This window comes from Emys orbicularis, chromosome 6 (assembly GCF_028017835.1).
Source record: "Emys orbicularis isolate rEmyOrb1 chromosome 6, rEmyOrb1.hap1, whole genome shotgun sequence".
NCBI lineage: Eukaryota > Metazoa > Chordata > Testudines > Emydidae > Emys > Emys orbicularis.
The window spans coordinates 29,147,842-29,167,536 of record NC_088688.1 but is presented as its reverse complement, the minus strand read 5'-3'; the positions used below and the strand labels follow the sequence as shown (position 1 = coordinate 29,167,536).

Genomic DNA, 19,695 nt, shown 5'->3' with positions numbered 1-19,695 from the left:
ACCCCATTTTATAGCTTTGGCACAAGGCGGAAATCTTGTCTCTTTGGGTCCCCACCCCTCCTTCTAAATGGAAAAAGCACTAGGCTTAAGATGAATTCCAGTATCATATGATGTGGTCACATGTCACTAAGACCCCCTCCATTCTTCCAGGGCTGGTCTGCACATATCCCAGAAGGTTTGCAAGTAAAGAGCCATTTACAATCAATTGTTCTAGTCAATGGGAGCCATCAAGATTCTAAACCACAAAGATTCTAAAATGGCCCACACTCTACAGAATTACAATAGGACTTCAGAGTTATACTTCATATTTCTAGTTTCAGATACTTGAATGATACATTCATACAAATAGGATGAATATATTCAGTAGGTTATAACCTTTGTAATGATACCTTACAAGAGACCTTTTGCATAAAGCATATTCCAGTTACATCATATTTACACTCATAAGCATATTTCCATAAAACATTATGGAGTGCAAGGTCACAGCAAGATTAATCAGTTTTATAATTATACAAATTACAACAAGTGTTGGTTTAAATTTCAGAAGTCAATAAATAAGAGATGGCATTTACTCTTAAATTCAAAAATGAAAATCCTGTGTTTGTTAACCCACTGCTGAACCTGGCTCCTTAATATGATGTCCAGGTGACAACATTAATGAGAGCAGTTATGTATCTTCTTTGATAAGATACCTAATACTGCACAGTATTAACAGATGATAAAGCCTGGTTTGGTCAGGGTCTGGTATTACCTCCTTTGATTAATGTTATCTGGACTAGCAAAACAAGTGAGTCCCTCTTGAACTCTTCATTCATTCTAGCATCATAACTTTATCTCTAAGGATTTTTTTTCTTTTCTGAGCTCAGAAAGCTGCAGCATATATTTTGTAGAGTAGACATTTGATTTTTGTTCAACAGAACATCTCCCTTGCATCCATTTTGACCTCTTTGCAGATGGTCATTAGCTAAAGCTGGCTTTGGGGATGTTTACAACAGTAATTTCTGTAATCTGAAGGGAGGAGGGGAAGAAATGGAAGGGAGAGCAATCCAACATATTGCCTCCTAATGGCATCATTGATGTAGAGTTAATTCACTTTTAATGTCAGCTAGAGAATGAATTAGCCTAACTTGGTGATAGGGACTGGTATAGGTTTATGTAACTGAAAACCAGTAATTTGTTTTAATTTTCAAGACAACAGGTATACCAGTGGCAAAGTTGAGTCCAGAATAAATTGTGGGTGTTTTAATCATTGCCTTTGAAATGGTCCCCTAATTTTTTACATTACATAATTGCCCGCATCACTGAAGGACAAAGAAAGAGTGTTTTATGAGGGGATTAAAAAAAATCTTTGTCTATAATAATGGATAATTCCAATTAGTTTTCCCTAAGTTGCGTTTGAGTTAAAAATGTATAATATACTGGTATTTTCCATGAGGCGCTGTATATTGCAAACTTGCATTCTCAACTATAGTGTGCTGGATATCTGGATTTGCCCCATAAAAAGTTTCTTTTTATAGGTTCTCTGTTTCTTATCCTGAAATCTGAGGGCATACAGCAAATATTGTCCATTGTTCGTTTACAAGGAGGCACCTTGTTATAAATGTTCAGTAAACAAACACTAAAATTCTAATGCTGTCTTTATGGGCAGCTGCAGAAAGAACTTCTTATAACTTCTTTGTGGGAAGAAAGTGCTGGGGCTTGGAGGCTTAGGGAAAGTTTGGGCCTCCTTCATGTGCAATAGTCTATCCACGTCCTACAGAGAGCCCTGTTTAAAGTCAGTGGGGTTTGGGGTGGGTGGAGCAGTCAGCTGCTATACAATGCAGGATTGGGGCTGTAAGGGGAAGCTTTCTTGGCTATTTTCTGTCTGTATTGCCAATTTTTTAAAATTAAATCTTAATTTTGTGTAAGGCTGAAACTGCTTCCTTCGGTCAGCTTACTCTGTAATGGAAGTCTCACCACATAGCCTTGTCCCCCCAGTAGAGAGGGTGAGATGGTGGCAGAAGGAGTAAAGGATGCAATGGAAATAGTGACATCGGGAACGTTAGCATGATTATATACTTCTATGGAAAAAATAGCATATGCTGGTTCAAAATGCAAATCACAACATAAGCTGGCAGAGTGACTCACTGAAGAAAACCTCGGTTGCAGTCATGTCTGTTCCTCAAGGAGTAGTGGCTTTCACAAGAAAGTGAAATGTTTACTGTAATCAGAAAATAAAATAGGAAAAACACCCCAGTTTGGAGTACAACTCACCCTACGACCTTGGACTTGGAGACCTGCCTCTCCCTTGTTTCCAAGCACCCACTCTTATTTTCCTTTCCCTGAGCATCTGTGCAAGGGGAAATCCAAAATGATCTGAAATTAACTCTTTGTTCGTCAGAGACCTGGTTGTGCCCGTTAGTGCCTATTTATTTATTTATTGGTGAGGCAACAATTGAAGCAGAAGCTTTCTAAGGTTATTTTATTTGTTAAGCTTAACAAATAAAACACCTTTCAAATAAAGGTTTTAGCTTTACTTAGTGTTCTCACCCTGAGGGTGATGTCTGATCGCAAGGTGCCAGTGACTCCTCAATTCTAATTCTGGCACTGACATTTTCTTCCTCTAAAAACTGGGTCTTGCTCCTTTGTGTCCATTTCTCCATCTGTAAAATGGGAAGAATAATACTTCCTTGTCTTACAAGTGCCTTGTTAATTCATTAATGTTTATAAAGTGTTTTGAAGATGGCACAATGCTCTGTATTTTGGATGTTGACTATTATTGGTGTTTTTCTGCACAGTGTTGACAATTTTGGACTTGGTCTTTTGCTTCAAACTAAGCAGATAAAACGGATGGTATCATCCTACGTTGGAGAAAATGCAGAATTTGAACGACAGTACTTATCTGGAGAATTGGAAGTTGAGCTTACACCTCAGGTAAGCTGCTTTCCATAAGGTGATCAGTCAATTCTCCTTTTTGGTCTGTAATAGATGAGTCTCATCTTGTTTTCTTTTTAAGGGGTCTTTTCTCTTTTACTGTTGTTTTACAACACTAATATTTTCCATATAGGTAGGTGTGTGCTGTAAACACACATGGCAGTTGTTCTCAAATGGAGGCCTATGAACTGCTGGTGATCTGTTGTGAAATGATAGATCATGCAATGTAAACTTCTCTTGTTACCACTTGATGATAAATCACCTTAAAAAGCTTCTTAATAAGAAATTTAAATATTTTTATTGCTCACTGTTTCTAGAAGTGCCTGCAGTCTGCTAGGTAAACGTACAAGAGGGAACAGGTCTTGCTCAGGAGAACTTATTCTTAAAAACACAATGACAAGTTGAGCAGCATGGAGAGGAAGAGTCGGCTTTGGGGAGTGAGCTGGAATTGAGGGCTAGTGGAACAGACTTTATGGCAAGAGAAGGGGGCCAACAGTTGAGAGTAAAAGTGAATGAAGTGGAGGGAATAGATGGCTGAGTCTATGGAAGTAATTGGGGAAAGAACTGGGAAGCAGGGACAGAGGGTGAGGAATAAAGTCAGGGACATTGATGGATTGGGGGTCATGGAAGGGTCAGGTGAAAGTAATGGGTCTAGAACAAAGTTGAAAGAGATGAAGTGGTAGTTGGATGGTGGGAAAATTTAAAATATTGAGAAATCCAAGAAAGAACAGTGTGTTGAGAAGACACGGTTGAGTGAATGGCTATTTTGGCATTGATCCAGGGTTGAAAGTCAAACTAGAAGTTGAGTGCTAAGGGGTCAAATGAAATAATCAAAGATGAGGGTAAGAGACCGTGAAAAGAAGAAGAGAAGATCCAGATGTCAAAATCAGAAAAGAAAGGTGTTTTGTGGAGGAGTTATGTACAGGGATATTATGCAAACATGATTGGGTGGAAAGATGGTCCAGAAGACTCTATAGATGTGGTTCATGATATGAAAAAAGTTAGAGAACCCCTGAGTTGGGGTATTTGCTCCATCTTTGTTTATTAGATTAGATGTAAATATGTAACTTCTGCTATGTAGTGGGAAAGAGTTAAAATTGGAGTTAAGTAGCACAATGTGAAACTTAAAACATTAACATGTTAGTTGAATTCAGTCGTACTTTTGTGTTAAATCTCAGTGTGCATATATTGTGTTAGAATTTAATGCTTACAAGTTAGCTCTTCAGCCCAACCCAGCTATAGCAGTTCTTAAACTAAAGGATAATCAGGGATGTTGGGTACAAAGGTAACTTAGAATGTGGGTATCAATAAGACACTGTACTAGATCTAATATAGTAACTCCTCACTTAATGTTGTAGTTATGTTCCTGAAAAATGCAACTTTAAGTGAAACAACGTTAAACAAATCCAATTGTCCCATAAGATTTAGTGTAAATGCGGGGGGTTAGGTTCCAAGGAAATTTTTTTGGGGCAGACAAAAGGCATTATATACTGTACTGTGGTTGGGAAGTGCTCCTGGCTTACCCCACAGAGGCACAGCCCGCTGCAGGCAAGGATGCTAGGAAGCACCTTTGCAGCGGCAGCTTCCCCGGAGAACAGGCTCGGATTTTGCCGGGAATGCTCCAGGCCCGCTTCTTTCTGTCCCCGCTCCACTCCAGGCCCACCTCTTCCCACCCCCACTCCACCTCCTCTCCGGAGCACGCCACATTTCCCCCCCCCCAATCCCCCAACTCCTAAGCACCGCTAAACAGCTGTTTGGCAGTGCTTAGGACTTTCTGGGAGGGAGGGGGAGGAGCGGAGACGCAGGGCTTCCCCGCTCCTGCCCCTCCCTCCCAGAAAATCCTAAACACCGCCAAACAGCTGTTTAGCAGTGCTTAGGATTTTCTGGGAGGAGCAGAGACATGGCGCTTCCCTGCTCCTCCCCCTCCCTCCCAGCACTTCGCACTTAGGACTTTCTGGGAGGGAGGGGCGGGAGCAGGGAAGCCCTGCGTCTCCTCTACTCCCCCTCCCTCCCAGAAAGTCCTAAGCGCCGCCAAACAGCTGTTTGGCGGGGGAGGGGGGAAGCGCTGGGAGGGAGGAGGAGGAGGCAGAGAAGCAGAACTTGTGCAGTGCTCCCTTGTAAAATCGCTGCTCTTCCACAGAATCTTACAAGCAGGCAGCCAAACAATGTTATAAGGGAGCATTGCACAACTTTAAATGAGCATGTTCCCTAATTGAGCAGGGATGGAACATTGAAACAGCGTTAAGTGGGACAAGGTTAAATGAGGAGTTACTGTATTGTAAAACTGACTGCATAATCTAAAACATGCAGCTAGTCACTAAAACATATCCTTTGAAATAACACAGCATAAGACATAACACATGGAATAAAGGGTGTTATTAATTAAGGGTGCAATAGGTGCCCTAACTAGGTGTTGTGCAGATCTGACTGCAGGTACATACAGAATGCGCAGTTGCTCTTGGCTCTATGCTACTAAGAACGCTTCTTGTCTGAACACTAGAGAAGAAGCATCCAGCATTCCTTTCTACCCGATTGGCTGGCCCAGAAAAGCTCTGGCTCTTGCCACTTCCTCAGCTACCAAAGTTAGTTTATCCTCTATGTTGAATACCTCCCACCCAGACTCTCAAGCAATCCACTTTCCCCTCCCCACTTTGTGACCAGTACCGCCAACCTGAAGATCTAACAAACTTCTCAAATGTGAGACTTGTGTGATACTGGGTATACCAGGTGCAAGTTTTTAACAGTAAGGTTCATTAACACTGGAACAACTTGCCAGGGGATGTAGTGGATTCTGCATCACATGAAATATTTAAATTAAGATTGCATGCCTTTCTAAAAGGCATGTTGTAGTTCAACCACAAATTACTGGGCTTGATACAGGCATTACTGGGAGAAATTCAATGTCTGGTGTGATACCGGAGGTCAGACTAAGTGATCACAACAATGATCCATTCTTGCCTTAAAATCTGTAAGTCTATTAATATAATTTGGGAGAGATGATGGGGAAAGGAGGATACATTTCTCTGGCAAGTTACTTTTAAAACTAACTGAAAACAATCGTTTGTAGCGGATAGAGGCTTTTGAATGCTAGTAGTTCTGGTAGAGATGGATTAGCTGCAAAGTGCTAAAGAGGTAGATAAAGGTACATATTAAATGCAATAGATTGTATGGATATCACTGTCATGCTGCCTGGAGTGCCACCCTCAAGGCAGACTGTCCAAAAACCAGGTAGTCACTCCAAGTTGGTTGTATGTTCTATAATTAGATTTCACCAACCCAGTAACAAATGTGAATTCCTGAAGCACACTATAACAGTCTTACTGTGGAGTCACAGACAGTCCCCTGGGGCATTCCAGTCTATGTTGTCACCCATGCAAGCTGGACTTGGTTGCTATACACCAAAAATCATATCACATTCAGGTTGCTTCCAGTCCCAAGAGACAGTCACTTACCCCAGGTCAGTTTGTACCTCAGATCTCTCACCAAAGACAATGCTTGTAGCCAATCCTGTAATAAACTAATTAAAGATTTATTAACTAGGAAAAAGAAATGAAAGAATTACTTACAAGTTAAAGCAGGCAAACATATATACACAAATGACTTAGTCAGTGGTTCTGAAAGGTGACAAGAGTTGTAGCAATCTGTCAGCACTGAATGTCTTTTAGGGCTAACCCCAGGTTGACCTTGGAGATCTCTGCTTCTGTTTCATAGCTCCAGCACTGTAAGATTTCAAACAGCCAAAGAGGTGAAAAATTTTCTTGCTCACTACCTTTATTTCCTTCTTCCAGAATTCAAGCGCATGGGATGATCCCTTTTGCACATAGCCGCTTTATGTGCATGAAGGGACAATTAACAAAGTCTTTGCATTGTGATGTCCCACACTGGCCCATTTAGTTTTGATAGCCTTCTAAATGAGCAGGTGACAGGCTGACAGTTTCAGGTCAAGCATTTTTTAGAGTTATAAAGCAAATAAATATTACCTTAAAGTATGTAATAAAGTAAGATCTTATAAGTGAGATTAATGCATGCAGCAACTTACAAGCTTTCCATAAAGTCTAAATACTAAACACTTTGTTATAAGTACAATACCCATCTTAACCATACTACAGGCGAAACAACTGGTTTCCAGCAATGAATTGGTCTGTGCTCAGCTGAGGCCTTAGGAAGAGCTGGACCTTGGCTTGCCAGCCTCACAATCACCACCGCTTATTTGGCACTCAAGAAGAGAACCCAGGCTTTACTGACTCCCAGTCTCCTGCTGAAACTAATAGGCATTGCTGCCTCAGTTTTGAATATTGCATCCATTGTTCTGTTTCCCTAGAGACTTCAGAGCACAAGAACTAGAATTTAGACAAATATGTAGGTTGGTAAAAAAGGCTGTTTGTACTAATGCTGGTAGCCAAGTGGGGAATAGGAAGAGAACAAAGAGTGCATGATTTGAGGAATATACCCATAAACAAGCTAGAGAAAAGGGGATTATAAAAGAAAGGCAGGAAGTTGAAAACTGAGTGAATGGGGGAGTTCAGCTACAGTGTGCTAGTGTGACAAAGTTCCTCCTCTATCTTGGTGGGTCCTGCGCTTATTGGCAGATTTTCTTGCCACAGAGATTCACCATGTGGGTTGGGGAACAGCCCAGAGACCTTCCCCTCTGGAAGAACCCACAGTCCAGGTCAATTGGGAGGCTTGGGGGGAACCCGGGCCCACCCTCTACTCCGGGTTCCAGCCCAGGGCCCTGTGGATTGCAGCTGTCTATAGTGCCTCCTGTAACAGCTGCATGACAGCTACAACTCCCTGGGGTACTTCCCCATGGCCTCCTCCAAACACCTTCCTTATTCTCACCACAGGACCTTCCTCCTGATGTCTGATAACGCTTGTGCTCCTCAGTCCTCCGGCAGCATGCCCTCTCGGCTCCTTGTGCCTCCTGCTCCTAGCTCCACACACTCACACCACAAACTGAAGTGAGCTCCTTTTAAAACCCAGGTGCCCTGATTAGCCTGCCTTAATTGATTCTAGCAGCTTCTTCTTAATTGGCTCCAGGTGTCCTAATTAGCCTGCCTGCCTTAACTGGTTCTAGCAGGTTCCTGATTACTCTAGTGCAGCCCCTGCCCTGGTCACTCAGGGAACAGAAACCCTGTCTGACCTGGGACTAATAGATCACTCTCCTGTAGCCCTCTGGCCTGGAGGGAGGGAGGTAGGGGGATGCTCCTCCTCTTTCTCTGCTACCTGCTTGCTGGCTGGCTGGCTACTAGACCCACCCACACCCCTAGTATCTCCCCTAGTGTACCCAGACGAGCGGGAGGGCCCCGCCTCTGCCGCCTGCGATCTGGCGGGGCCTGTGGAGGAGGGTGAGGTAGGGATACCGCCGGGCATAGAAAAGGGTATGCCCCAGGGTGGCTCCTCCCTCCTACATGCTGCCCCACCATTGCCTCCCCGAGTCCCTGAGCCTTCGTCCTTGCTCCCTGACCCGACCCCTGTTAGCCAACCCCCGGATAATGCCATGGAGGGCTGGTCCTTAGTACAGGGGAAGCGGGGCAAGCGGAAGGCTCGAGCTCCGCTCCGTCCATCTGATGCGGTAGCCCCCCGGAAGACCAGGAAGGGGGGCACCGATGCTGAGACTTCCGCTTTGCCCCCGGGTGGGTTTTGTCCACCGTTGCCGGCTGGGGAAGACGTGGCAGCATCGGAGGATAGCACTGCCCCTCCTCCGGAGTCCCTTCCTATGGAAGCCCCTGATGGAGCCCCTTTCGCCCCCTTACAATCTGAAGCCCCTGCAAGCACCAAGGCGAGCGTTGCTTCGGGTGCAGGCGCGGAGAGCCCTGGGGTAGTGGAAGGTGATCTCCCTTCCATTTATGAGGAGATCGAGGCCCTGGGTCTGACCCCGGTTACCCAGGGGGAGGACGACCCTCTACCAGCGGGCCTCAATCTGAGCGACCTCGCCTCAGCCCCCCTTTCCCCATGTTCCGTCCCCTTACCCACTGCTTCCGCTCCCGCCTCCGAGGAGCCCCTGGACTCTTCCACCAACCCGGCTGCAGATGGCACCCCGCTGGCGGCCGCCGAGCCTCTTGAAGCGATGGCCAGTGCCATGCAACCGGGACCCGAGTCGCCAGGGGACTCCCTCATGGCTGAGGGGCAGCCGACCTCCTTTCCGGGTGGGGGCCCCATCGTTGATTCTCCACCTACGGATGCCGTGGCCTTACCGTCTGCCTTGGAGCATGAGTCCGGCATCGCCGAGGGCCCACCTCCCTCCCCGCAAATCCCTGAGCCCATTTGCGGGGTGTTACTCCCCCCACCCAGTGGCCTGGCTGCTGGGACCCCCGATCCCAATATCGCCCCTTCCCCTGTCCCTATTCCTGATTCCAGCCCTACCCCTGACACCGACCCTGTCCCTGTCCCCTCCACTTCCCGTGATGCTTTTGCCGCCCCTGGGGCTGTTTCCTTCTATATCCCAGAGGATGACCCCCAAGGAGCGGCCTTTGTTTTTCCCTGTCCCGACCCACCAGGGGCTGCTATTTTCCCTCCGCCGCCCCCCATTGAGCCAGGATATGAGGCGGGCCACATGGCGTCGGCCCATCGGACGCCACGTCGAGGGTCTGCCCCCTGCTTGCCTGTCTCGGTGGGCCACGGGGCTGTGACAGGGGCCCCACTGGGGGAAAGCCATAGATCAGTGACCCAACCCCCCCCATACGCTGAGAGAGGAGCTACGGGAGTTCCTTGAGGACGTCCGTGGCTCCCGCAACAAGGTACAGCTTGCACTCCAGCGATGGGGGGATTTTCATCGGATCCTCCGGGCCGCGAGGGCCCTCATGGGGGAGGGTAAGAGGACCGGGAGGCAGGCCGCCGCGGCCTACCAACGGGTCCGCCTCTTCCGTGACTCCTTAATCACCCACGGGGTAGGTCACGGATTGTTGCGCGGCCCGACGGAGGCCGTGAGCGTCTCTGCCGGCGAGGATCCCCCCCAGCCCTCCTTATGGCACCGATCATCTTTGCAACATTAAACACCCGGGGCTGTAGGATGGGTCTCCGCAGGAGCCAGGTGCTCTCCTTCCTTCGGGAGGGGGGGTACTCTGTGATTTTCCTGCAGGAGACCCATACGGATCCGGCCGCTGAAGCTAGCTGGCGGCTGGAGTGGGGGGACAGGGTCTATTTTAGCCACCTCACAGTTCGTACGGCTGGAGTGGCGACCCTGTTCTCCCCCGACCTACGGCCCGAGGTGCTGGGGGTAGCCGAGGCTGTGCCAGGCCGCCTGCTGCACCTCCGGGTCCGCATGGAGGGGCTTGTGGTTAATCTCATCAACGTTTACGCCCTGACATTGGGCCCGGAGAGGTTGTGTTTTTATCAGCAGGCGTCCGCCTTCCTCGGCACCTTGGATCCTCGCGAGTGCCTGGTCCTGGGCGGGGACTTTAACGCCACCCTTGAAGAACGGGACCGCTCGGGGACCGAGCAGCACCCGGCTGCCGCGGATGTCCTCCAGGAGATCGTCGAACATCACTCCCTGGTGGACGTCTGGCGCGACCACCACCCGGATGATGTTTCGACATTCACTTTTGTCCGGGTGGAGGTCCATCAGTCGTACCACTCCCGGTTGGACCACATCTATATGTCACGCTTCCATCTTTCCCGGGCCCACTCCTCCAGCGTCCGGCCGGCCCCTTTTTCAGATCACCATCTAGCCACCGTGACAGCCTCTCTCTGCGCAGAGAGGCCGGGGCCGGCCTATTGGCACTTTAATAATAGCTTGTTGGAGGAAGTGGGCTTCGTGGCGTCCTTCCGGGAGTTCTGGCTGGCCTGGCGAGGGCAGCGGCATGGCTTTCCCTCGGCGCGGCGGTGGTGGGACCTGGGGAAGGTGCGCGCCCGGCTCTTCTGCCATGACTACACCCGGGGCGCCAGCCGACGGAGGGATGCGGCAATAGGGCAGTTGGAACGGGAGGTCTTAGAGCTGGAGAGGCGTCTGGCCACCAGCCCCGGTGATCCATCCCTCTGCGGAGCGTGCCGGGAGAAGCGGGAAGAGCTCCGGACCCTCGAGGACCATCGGGCCCAAGGTGCCTTTGTTCGATCCCGCATCCGCCTCCTTCGGGAGATGGATCGCGGCTCCCGCTTCTTCTACGCCCTGGAAAAAAGAGGGGGGCCAAGAAGCACGTCACCTGCCTTCTAACAGAGGACGGCACCCCCCTCACGGATCCGGCGGAAATGTGCGGGAGGGCCAGGGCCTTCTACGCAGGCCTTTTCTCCCCGGATCCGACCGATCCTAACGCAGAATGCTCTGGGATGAACTCCCGACGGTCAGCGCGGGCGACCAAGACCGGCTGGAGCTGCCTCTCACTCTGGCCGAGTTCTCGGAAGCCCTCCGCCGAATGCCCACCAATAAATCTCCGGGCATGGACGGGCTGACCGTGGAGTTCTACCGCGTGTTTTGGGACGTCCTCGGCCCGGACCTTGTCACCGTCTGGGCCGAGTCCTTGCAGGGCGGGGTCCTCCCTCTTTCGTGCAGGCGAGCCGTGCTCGCCTTATTGCCGAAGAAGGGGGACCTCCGCGATTTACGGAATTGGCGTCCCATCTCGCTCCTCAGCACGGACTATAAAATCGTAGCGAAGGCCATCTCGCTGCGGCTAGGGTCCGTGCTGGCGGACGTGATCCACCCAGACCAGACCTACACCATCCCGGGCCGCACCATCTTCGACAACTTGTATCTGGTCCGGGACCTCTTGGAACTCGGGTGTAGGGATGGTCTGTCGTTCGCCCTCCTGTCCCTGGATCAGGAGAAGGCGTTCGACAGGGTGGACCACGGGTATCTCCTGGGCACTCTGCGAGTGTTTGGCTTCGGGCCCCAGTTTGTGGGTTTTCTCCAGGTGCTGTACGCCTCCGCAGAGTGTTTGGTCAGGCTCAACTGGACCCTGACCGAACCGGTCAGCTTCGGGCGAGGAGTACGTCAAGGGTGCCCCCTCTCGGGCCAGCTGTATGCTCTGGCGATCGAGCCCTTCCTCTGTCTCCTCCGTAGGAGGTTGGCAGGGTTGGTGCTGCGGGAGCCGGAGCTGCGGCTGGTCCTGTCGGCGTACGCCGACGACGTGCTCCTCGTGGTCCAGGACCCGGGCGACTTGATGCGGGTGGAGGCTTGCCAGACCATCTATTCGGCGGCCTCCTCCGCCCGGGTCAACTGGGTCAAGAGCTCTGGCCTGGTGGTAGGGGACGGGTGGCAGGCGAGCTCCCTCCCACCCGCGCTTCAGGCCATCCGGTGGAGCGCGGGTCCGCTGCTCTATCTCGGCGTTTACCTTTCTGCCACGCATCCGTCTCCGCCGGAGAACTGGCTAGGTTTAGAGGGCAGGGTGTCGGAGCGGCTCCGGAAATGGACAGGACTGCTCCAGTGTCTCTCCCTTCGAGGGAGAGCACTGGTGCTCAATCAACTAGTCCTGTCCATGCTCTGGTACCGGCTCAACACCCTGGTCCCGGCCCCGGGCTTCCTGACCACCCTCCGGACGTTGATTCTGGAGTTCTTTTGGTCAGGACTGCACTGGGTCTCTGCAGGGGTTCTCCATCTACCCCTGGAGGAGGGAGGGCAGGGCCTGAAGTGTCTGCATGCTCAGGTCCACGTCTTCCGCCTCCAGGCCCTGCAGAGGCTCCTTTATGGTGCAGGTAGTCCGGCATGGAGCGTATTGGCGCACGCCTTCCTGTGCCGCTTCCGAGGGCTCCGATATGACCGGCAGCTCCTTTGTCTCCATCCGAGAGGTCTTCCGCGAGGCCTCTCCGAGCTGCCGGTCTTCTACCAGGACCTCCTCCGGACCTGGAAACTGTTTTCAGTGACCAGGTCCGTGGCGGCCACCGTGGGGGCAGATCTCCTCGCGGAGCCCCTGCTACACACCCCCCAGCTTCGTGTGCAGGTGGCGGAGTCCCCCATGGTGCGCCAGAGGTTGGTCCTAGCAGAAGTCACCAAAGTCGGAGACCTCCTGGACTACGACCGGGGAGATTGGCTGGATCCCCTGACACTCGCTCAGCGCATGGGGCTCTCCAGACCTTGTACTCCCCGGCGCGTACTTCAGGAGGTGAGGGCCGCTTTGCCGCCCGCTGCTCGGGACTATCTCGACCGGGTCCTGCGAGAGGGCACACCCCGCCCACCCTCCACTCCGAGCCCTCCAGACTTTTTCATCGGGCCCCTGCCCCGTGGACCCAACCAGCCCCCTCCCCATCCATTCGCCATGAGCTGGCTGCACCATCTGCAGCCGGTTCTGTTCCGGACCGCGCCAAGGAAACATCTTTACACGCTCGTGCTCCATGTTCTTCATGTCCTCACCCTCGCGTCCCGCCCTGATACGAAGTGGCGGGACCTTCTGCCACCTCTGGAGGGTGAGGAGCCCCGGTGGGCCAGCCTTTATTCTGCTCTGATCCCGAAGCCCACTGGGGACATCAGTTGGCGGCTCCTTCACGGAGCCGTGAGCACGGGTGTGTACTTGGCGCGGTTTACCCCTATCCCAGACACCTGCCCCTTTTGCGGCGTGAGGGAGACCCTGGCGCATGTTTACCTGGAGTGCGCCAGGCTGCAGCCCCTATTCCGGCTCCTCACGGATATTTTGTTAAGATTTTGGTTGCACTTTTCTCCTCACCTTTTTATTTATGCACTCCCTATCCGTCGCCCCACAAAGTCGCGGGACCTCCTGGTCAACCTCCTTCTGGCCCTAGCGAAACTGGCCATCTATAAAACCAGAGTGAGGAGGTTGGCCGATGGAGTTTCCTGTGACTGTGGGGCGTATTTCAGGTCCTCCGTTCTTTCACGTATCTGGGCAGAGTTCCTCTGGGCGGCGTCCACTGGCTCCCTTGACGCCTTTGAGGAGCGGTGGGCGCTGTCCGGGGTTCTCTGTTCAGTGTCCCCGTCTGGTTCGCTTCGTTTGACCCTTTGACCTCACTCCTGTCCCTGTTCTTTTATTAGTTGTCCCCCGTAATTTTTTGGTCTCCAGGTCCTGTGGACCCCCCCTTAGGCTGGGGGAGATCCTTTAGCAGTGGGCGGGCTTCGCCGGCCCACTTCCTGGATCCCAATAGGTCTGGTCACTCAGGGAACAGAAAACTACTCATCCAGTGACCAGTATATTTGCCCTCTACGAGACTCCTGTACCCCACTGGTCTGGGTCTGTCACACTATTTAGTAACTGATGGCCAAGAAGAAGGGTTTTATTGTCAAATGTTGAGCCACTTCAACACAGGAGAAATAACAAGAGGGGGAAATAGACTATTTTTCAATGTTTCTAATAGGATCAAAAGGAAAAATCCCAAGGTACAGGAACAAAAAACCCCACAAAAATGTCTCTTATTGAAGTGGCGGCTGTTACAGGAAAATCAAATGCAAGTCGTCATTGTTTGCTTCTGAACTTGTTCTCCTCTAGGGTACGCTTGCTGAGCGAGTCCGTGCAGGAGGGGCAGGCATTCCAGCATTTTTCACAAGCACAGGCTATGGAACGTTGGTACAAGAAGGAGGAGCGCCTATCAAATACAACAAAGATGGCAGCATTGCCATTGCCAGTCAGCCAAGAGAGGTAAGATGCCATTCTGTTGTACTAAAGCCTGCAGGTTTAGAATCTGAATTCCTTGCTGGTTCACAGGATAAACAGCAGTGTAACCTCTTCTGAGACCATCTGAATCTTGAGGTTACAGATTAATAATTATGTGAATTCAGAAGGGTCAGGAAGTTGACTTGTTAAAGAGAAGAAGGCTCACTTAGCATGAACACATTCAGAAACCACTCTGAGGGAAGGTCTACGCACAAAACGTTGCATTGGTGCAGCTGCGCCGCTGTAGCACTTAAGTGAAGATGCTTCTTTGTCGATGGGAGAGCTTCTCCTATTGGTGTAGTTAATCCACTTCTGTGAGAGGCAGTAGCTATGTTGATGGGAGAAGCTCTCCCTCCGACATAGCGCTGTCTACACCAGTGCGGTATAACTACGTCACTCGGGAGTGTGGATTTTTTTTTTTTTTTACACCCCTGAGCGATATAGTTATACCAATATAAATCTGTTGTGTAGACGCGACCTTGGGTACTGATAGCTGAAATGTGATTTGGTATAAAGCTTTGAAATTAAAAAGACGCCGAAAAAGGTACTGCTTCAAATTGAGAAACAGGTCTCTCATATGGAAATCAAAGGGACAGATTCTGGAGAAGGGGAAACGTCTGTGTATAACTCAACATTATCCATTAGTTTATTATATATAATATAATTTCTAGTGAATGTTCTCTCAGCTGCTGAAGATCAGTACTGCACCTCAGCGAAGGTTTACATCATCATCATTAGAGCTAAAGCAGTGCTTTTTTCCAAATATTCTCTACTGTTTGTCGATAGCTATTTTTAAAAGAATTTCCTAATTGTCCAAACAACTTTGCTTCTCTTCTTTTACAAGAAGATTGATTTTATAGTAATAATTCTGTATCTGAAGACACTGAGTAATCTTCAACTTAATCTAAATTTTTATACTGAACTTGTCACTGTGGTTTTTTAACATCTAATTTAATCTTTCTCCTCCATGTATTAAGTGGCCCACTTTCTCTCTAGCATATATATTTTCTCTTGATGTATTTTTAGAAGCCCTTCATATCCTCCTTGGTGGTTTGTGTGTTTTTTGCAAGAATCAACTCATTCTCCTGCTTCCCTCCCTGTCTCCCCAAACCCTGCCCACAAAACAATCTAACTATTCTTGTTTGGTTGCCTCCCTCCACATCAATTTTCAGTATAGGTTTCATTTTATTAAATAGCTCCTTGTGAAGCCCTATAACTGAACTTTTGGCTCCTTGGGTTTTTTTCTTTTTCAGAAGAATTATTCTTTGTTATGCTCTTATAAGTATTTTTAGATGCTCCAGCCTTCTTCCACACTGTTGTGAGAAATTACATTTCTCATGTCTATTCTGGGATTTATGTCCTCACTGTCTGCAGATGAATGATAATCAATAATATTGACACCACAGTTCTTCAGACAGATGGTGATGGTTTTCGTCCCTGCTCTTTCTTGCATAGTTCAGTCTTCCTTTTTTTCTAATGATTTCTAAAGAAACGCAGTGGTTAAGAATTGGATCACCTGGCAAAGAGGTTAGAAAGAGGTTATTATATAACCAAAATCTTGGTGCAACTTAACAAGTGTCAGTCTGGTTTCCAGCTCTATTTAATTTTCAAGTAATCCTTTAAAAGCAAGAGCTGTAGCATAATGGATACACTGTATAAGAACAGACAGGCCTGGTGGGTCATTATTTAAAGCAAGATGTGGAAGAAGGTGCAAGGTTCCTTTTACCCGTGTGGAGTACCTGTGTTAGGGAGGGCTACAATACCTTGATGGTCCTGCCCAAAGGAGGCAGATGGCTAAGGCCATAGCCCTACCTGCTTCTGCATCAGACATCTGGGCTGTTCCCACATGGGCAGAGCATATCTCTGCCCTGTGAAACAAAGAGTCGCCCCTGTCATGTTCTGTCTTGTATTCCGTCAGAATCCCCGGAGGAATTTTACCTGCATCATTGATGCTGATTCCAGGAGTTTCCACTGTAAATGTTAAACATACACTGCTGGGGGGCTGTGCCTCTGAGTCACACTCTCACCCTCATGAAATAAATCATCCTGTATAATAAATCACAAACAATATACATACAGACCACTAAAATGGCACCCATCTGGCATACAGAACAATAGTGAAACGGGAGGGTAAGCTTGGCCCATGACACCAGGGCAAGACTACTGTTCTAGAATGTACCATTGGCCCATTAGTGTTCACACAGAATAGACAGGTCTCCAGTATCTGAGGTGACACAGTAAACTGCATGGTACTCCATTGTTGTGTCTTGGCAGGATGAAGGGCTTAATTGGCCCTTCTGGGATTTGAGTCTGATTTCAGGTAAGTCAGACCTGAGAACACATCCTATCTCGCTTTGAGTCTTATTAAGTAAAACTGTGCAAAAGAATACTGTAAAAATAGAATTGTTTTGCACCTATATTTAGATTGGCTTAGGAGCCTTCTTTGTATAGCAGCCAGGCAGGTGAAACTTGCCAGGCTGCTATAGTTATTCAAATGGGGGGGTGGGGTGCTGCTCATATGGACTGTGGGTGTATCAGGGCTGTACCTCTTAGTCCTGTACCTCAGTGCTCCTCCATGAAAATTTGGAAGCTATTTTCGGGAGTTTGGGTACCTGAAAGCTAGGATTTGGCCCCTGATGTTGAACCACTAAGTGAATAAACAGGAATATGAGAGTGCTATCAGAATATATATTAGTTAACTTTTTGGGTGTGGTATGCCCATGCTATAAACTTTAAATTAGCATAATCCCATTTCTCCTGGTGTATTCTAGTTTGTCTATTTTAGACTGTCGCCTTCTTGCAGCAGTGATGATGTCTTCTTCTTACCATCCGTGCTTAACCACTATTCACAAATTCCAAGGTCAGAAGGTCCATTGTGATCATTTAGTCTGACCTCCTGTATAACACAGGCCATAGCACTTGCCTAAAATAATTCCTAGAGCAGGTCTTTTATAAACGCATCAAATCTTGATTTAAAAATTGTCAGTTGTGGAAAATCCATAACAGACTTTGGTAAATTGTTCCAATGGTGAATGACCCTCACGGTCAAAAAATTTACACCTTATTTCCAGTCTGAACTTGTCTAGCTTCAATTTCCAGCCACTGGGTCATATTATACCTTTCTCTGTTAGACTGAAGAGCCCATGATTAAATATTTGTTCCCAAGTAGACAATTATTGACTATAATCAAGTTACCCTTAACCTTCTCTTTTTAAAAATAAATAGATTGGGCTTTTTGGGTTAATCACTTTAAGGCATGTTTCCTAATCCTTTAATCATCCTTGTGTGTCTTCTATGAACCCTCTCCAATTGACCATGTCTTTCTTGACACCAGAACTAGACAGTATTCCAGCAGTAGTCACATCGGTGCCAAATACACTCCTACTCAAGATTCCCCTGTTTATGCATCCCAGGATTGCATTCGCTCTTTTCGCCACAGAGGCACATTGAAAGCTCATGTTTAGCTGTGTATTCCCTGCCCTCTACACCCAGAACAGAGTCCTCCCCATTCTGTAGGTATGACCTGCACTCCTAGATGTATACATTTAGCTGTATTAAAATGTATATTGTTTGCTTGTGCCCAGTTTATCAAGTAATCCAGATTGCTCTGAATCAGTGAATCTGAATCCTCTTCATTATTTACCATTTCCCCCAATTTTTGTGTCATCTACAAACTTGATCAGTGATGACTTTGTTTTCTTCCAGGTCATTGATAAAAATGTTAAATAGAGTAGGGCCAAGAACTGATCTCTGCAGGTCCTCACTGGAAACATACCTGCTTGATGATGATTCACCATTTACAATTTGAGATGTATCCATTAGCCAATTTTTAATCCATTTACTGTGTGCCATGTTCATTTGATATCATTCTAATTTTTTAATTAAAATGTTATGTGGTACCAAGACAAACACCTTACAGAATTACATTTATCAACCAAACTTGTAATCTCATCCAAAAAAGAGAACAAGTTAGTTGACAAGATACATTTTCCATTAACTCTCATTCATTGGCATTAATTATAGTACCCTCCTTTAATTATTAATCGAGTCCCATATCAGCTGCTCCATTATCTTGCCCAGGATGTCAGTTTGATGGGCCTTTAATTGCCCGTGTCATCCTATTTACTCTCTTTAAAAATTGGCACAACTTTAGCTTTCTTCCAATTGTCTGGAACTTCCCCAGGGCTCCAAGACTGATTGAAAATCAACGTGTAATGGTGCAGTGAGCTCCTCAACCAGCTCTTTCAAAACTCTTGTATGCAAGTTATCAGGGCCTGCTGATTTTAAAATGTCTAACGTCAATAGCTGCTGTTTAAAATCCTCTTGTGATACTAATGGAATGGAAAGAGTGTTCTCACCATTGATGAGCCTATATCATCTGTTTTTCCCCAAATACAGAACAGAAATATTTATTGAAAACTTCTGTTTTTTTGCATTTTTATTGATCATTCTACCATTTCCGTCTAGTAACGGACCAATACCATTGCAAGGATTTTTTTTGTTCCTAATATATTTTAAAAACACCTTCTTCTTGTCCTTAGCTCTGCTGGCCATAGATTTCTCCTTTTGTCCTTTTGCTTCTGTTATCAGTTTTCTACAATTTCTAGCTTCTGATTTATGTTTATTACTATCAACTTCCCCCTTCTATTTTTTTTTTATAGCTTCCTTCACTTTCCTTCTAAACCAGGTTAGATTTTTAACCTATCTTCTTCCTCAGTTGTGAAATTCTGGCTTTTTGGGCCTCTTGTAAAGTGTTATTAAATGATTCCCAATTCTCATTCACATTTTTCTGATTAAATTCTTCCTCCCAATTGATGTGGCTCATAATTGTTTTTGGCTTTGTGAACTGGCCCTATTAAAACACCAAGTGTGTGTGTGTATATATATTACTATCACAGTTTACCTCTCAATGGATGTGCACAATTTCTGTTAATCTTAATTGGGTTGGGAATCAGGGGAGAGAAGATACTTTTACTCGTTTAAATAAGACATTAATAGGAAACCTCAGTATTTAAAGGAATTCAGAGGGTAGGAAAGTTGAGCTGATCCAAACTATAAGCATAAAAGGCAGTAAGATTAAAAACCAAGTTGCCAAGGAAGTTCTTAAACTATAATTTGTCTTTTCATTTGAAGGCTTACGAAGTTTAAATCTAAAATACACCAAAATTGCTTTAGACATATTTAATAAAATTAATTGTTTTGTTTATAGCTAGGGTATTTCTCCTGTTAACATTACAGTAATTACAATATCTGT

The 19,695-nt window shown here is 47.4% G+C and overlaps 1 protein-coding gene across 1 annotated transcript in view; it reads left to right on the top strand.

The window, feature by feature from the left end:
* Window positions 1–19,695, top strand: part of OXCT1 (3-oxoacid CoA-transferase 1) — a 129,574-nt gene that overhangs the window by 25,917 nt on the left and 83,962 nt on the right. The window contains exons 4-5 of the mRNA XM_065406515.1: window positions 2,778–2,913; window positions 14,277–14,426. Coding sequence (XP_065262587.1) covers window positions 2,778–2,913; window positions 14,277–14,426 — 286 coding nt within the window. The remainder of the gene's footprint in view (window positions 1–2,777; window positions 2,914–14,276; window positions 14,427–19,695) is intronic.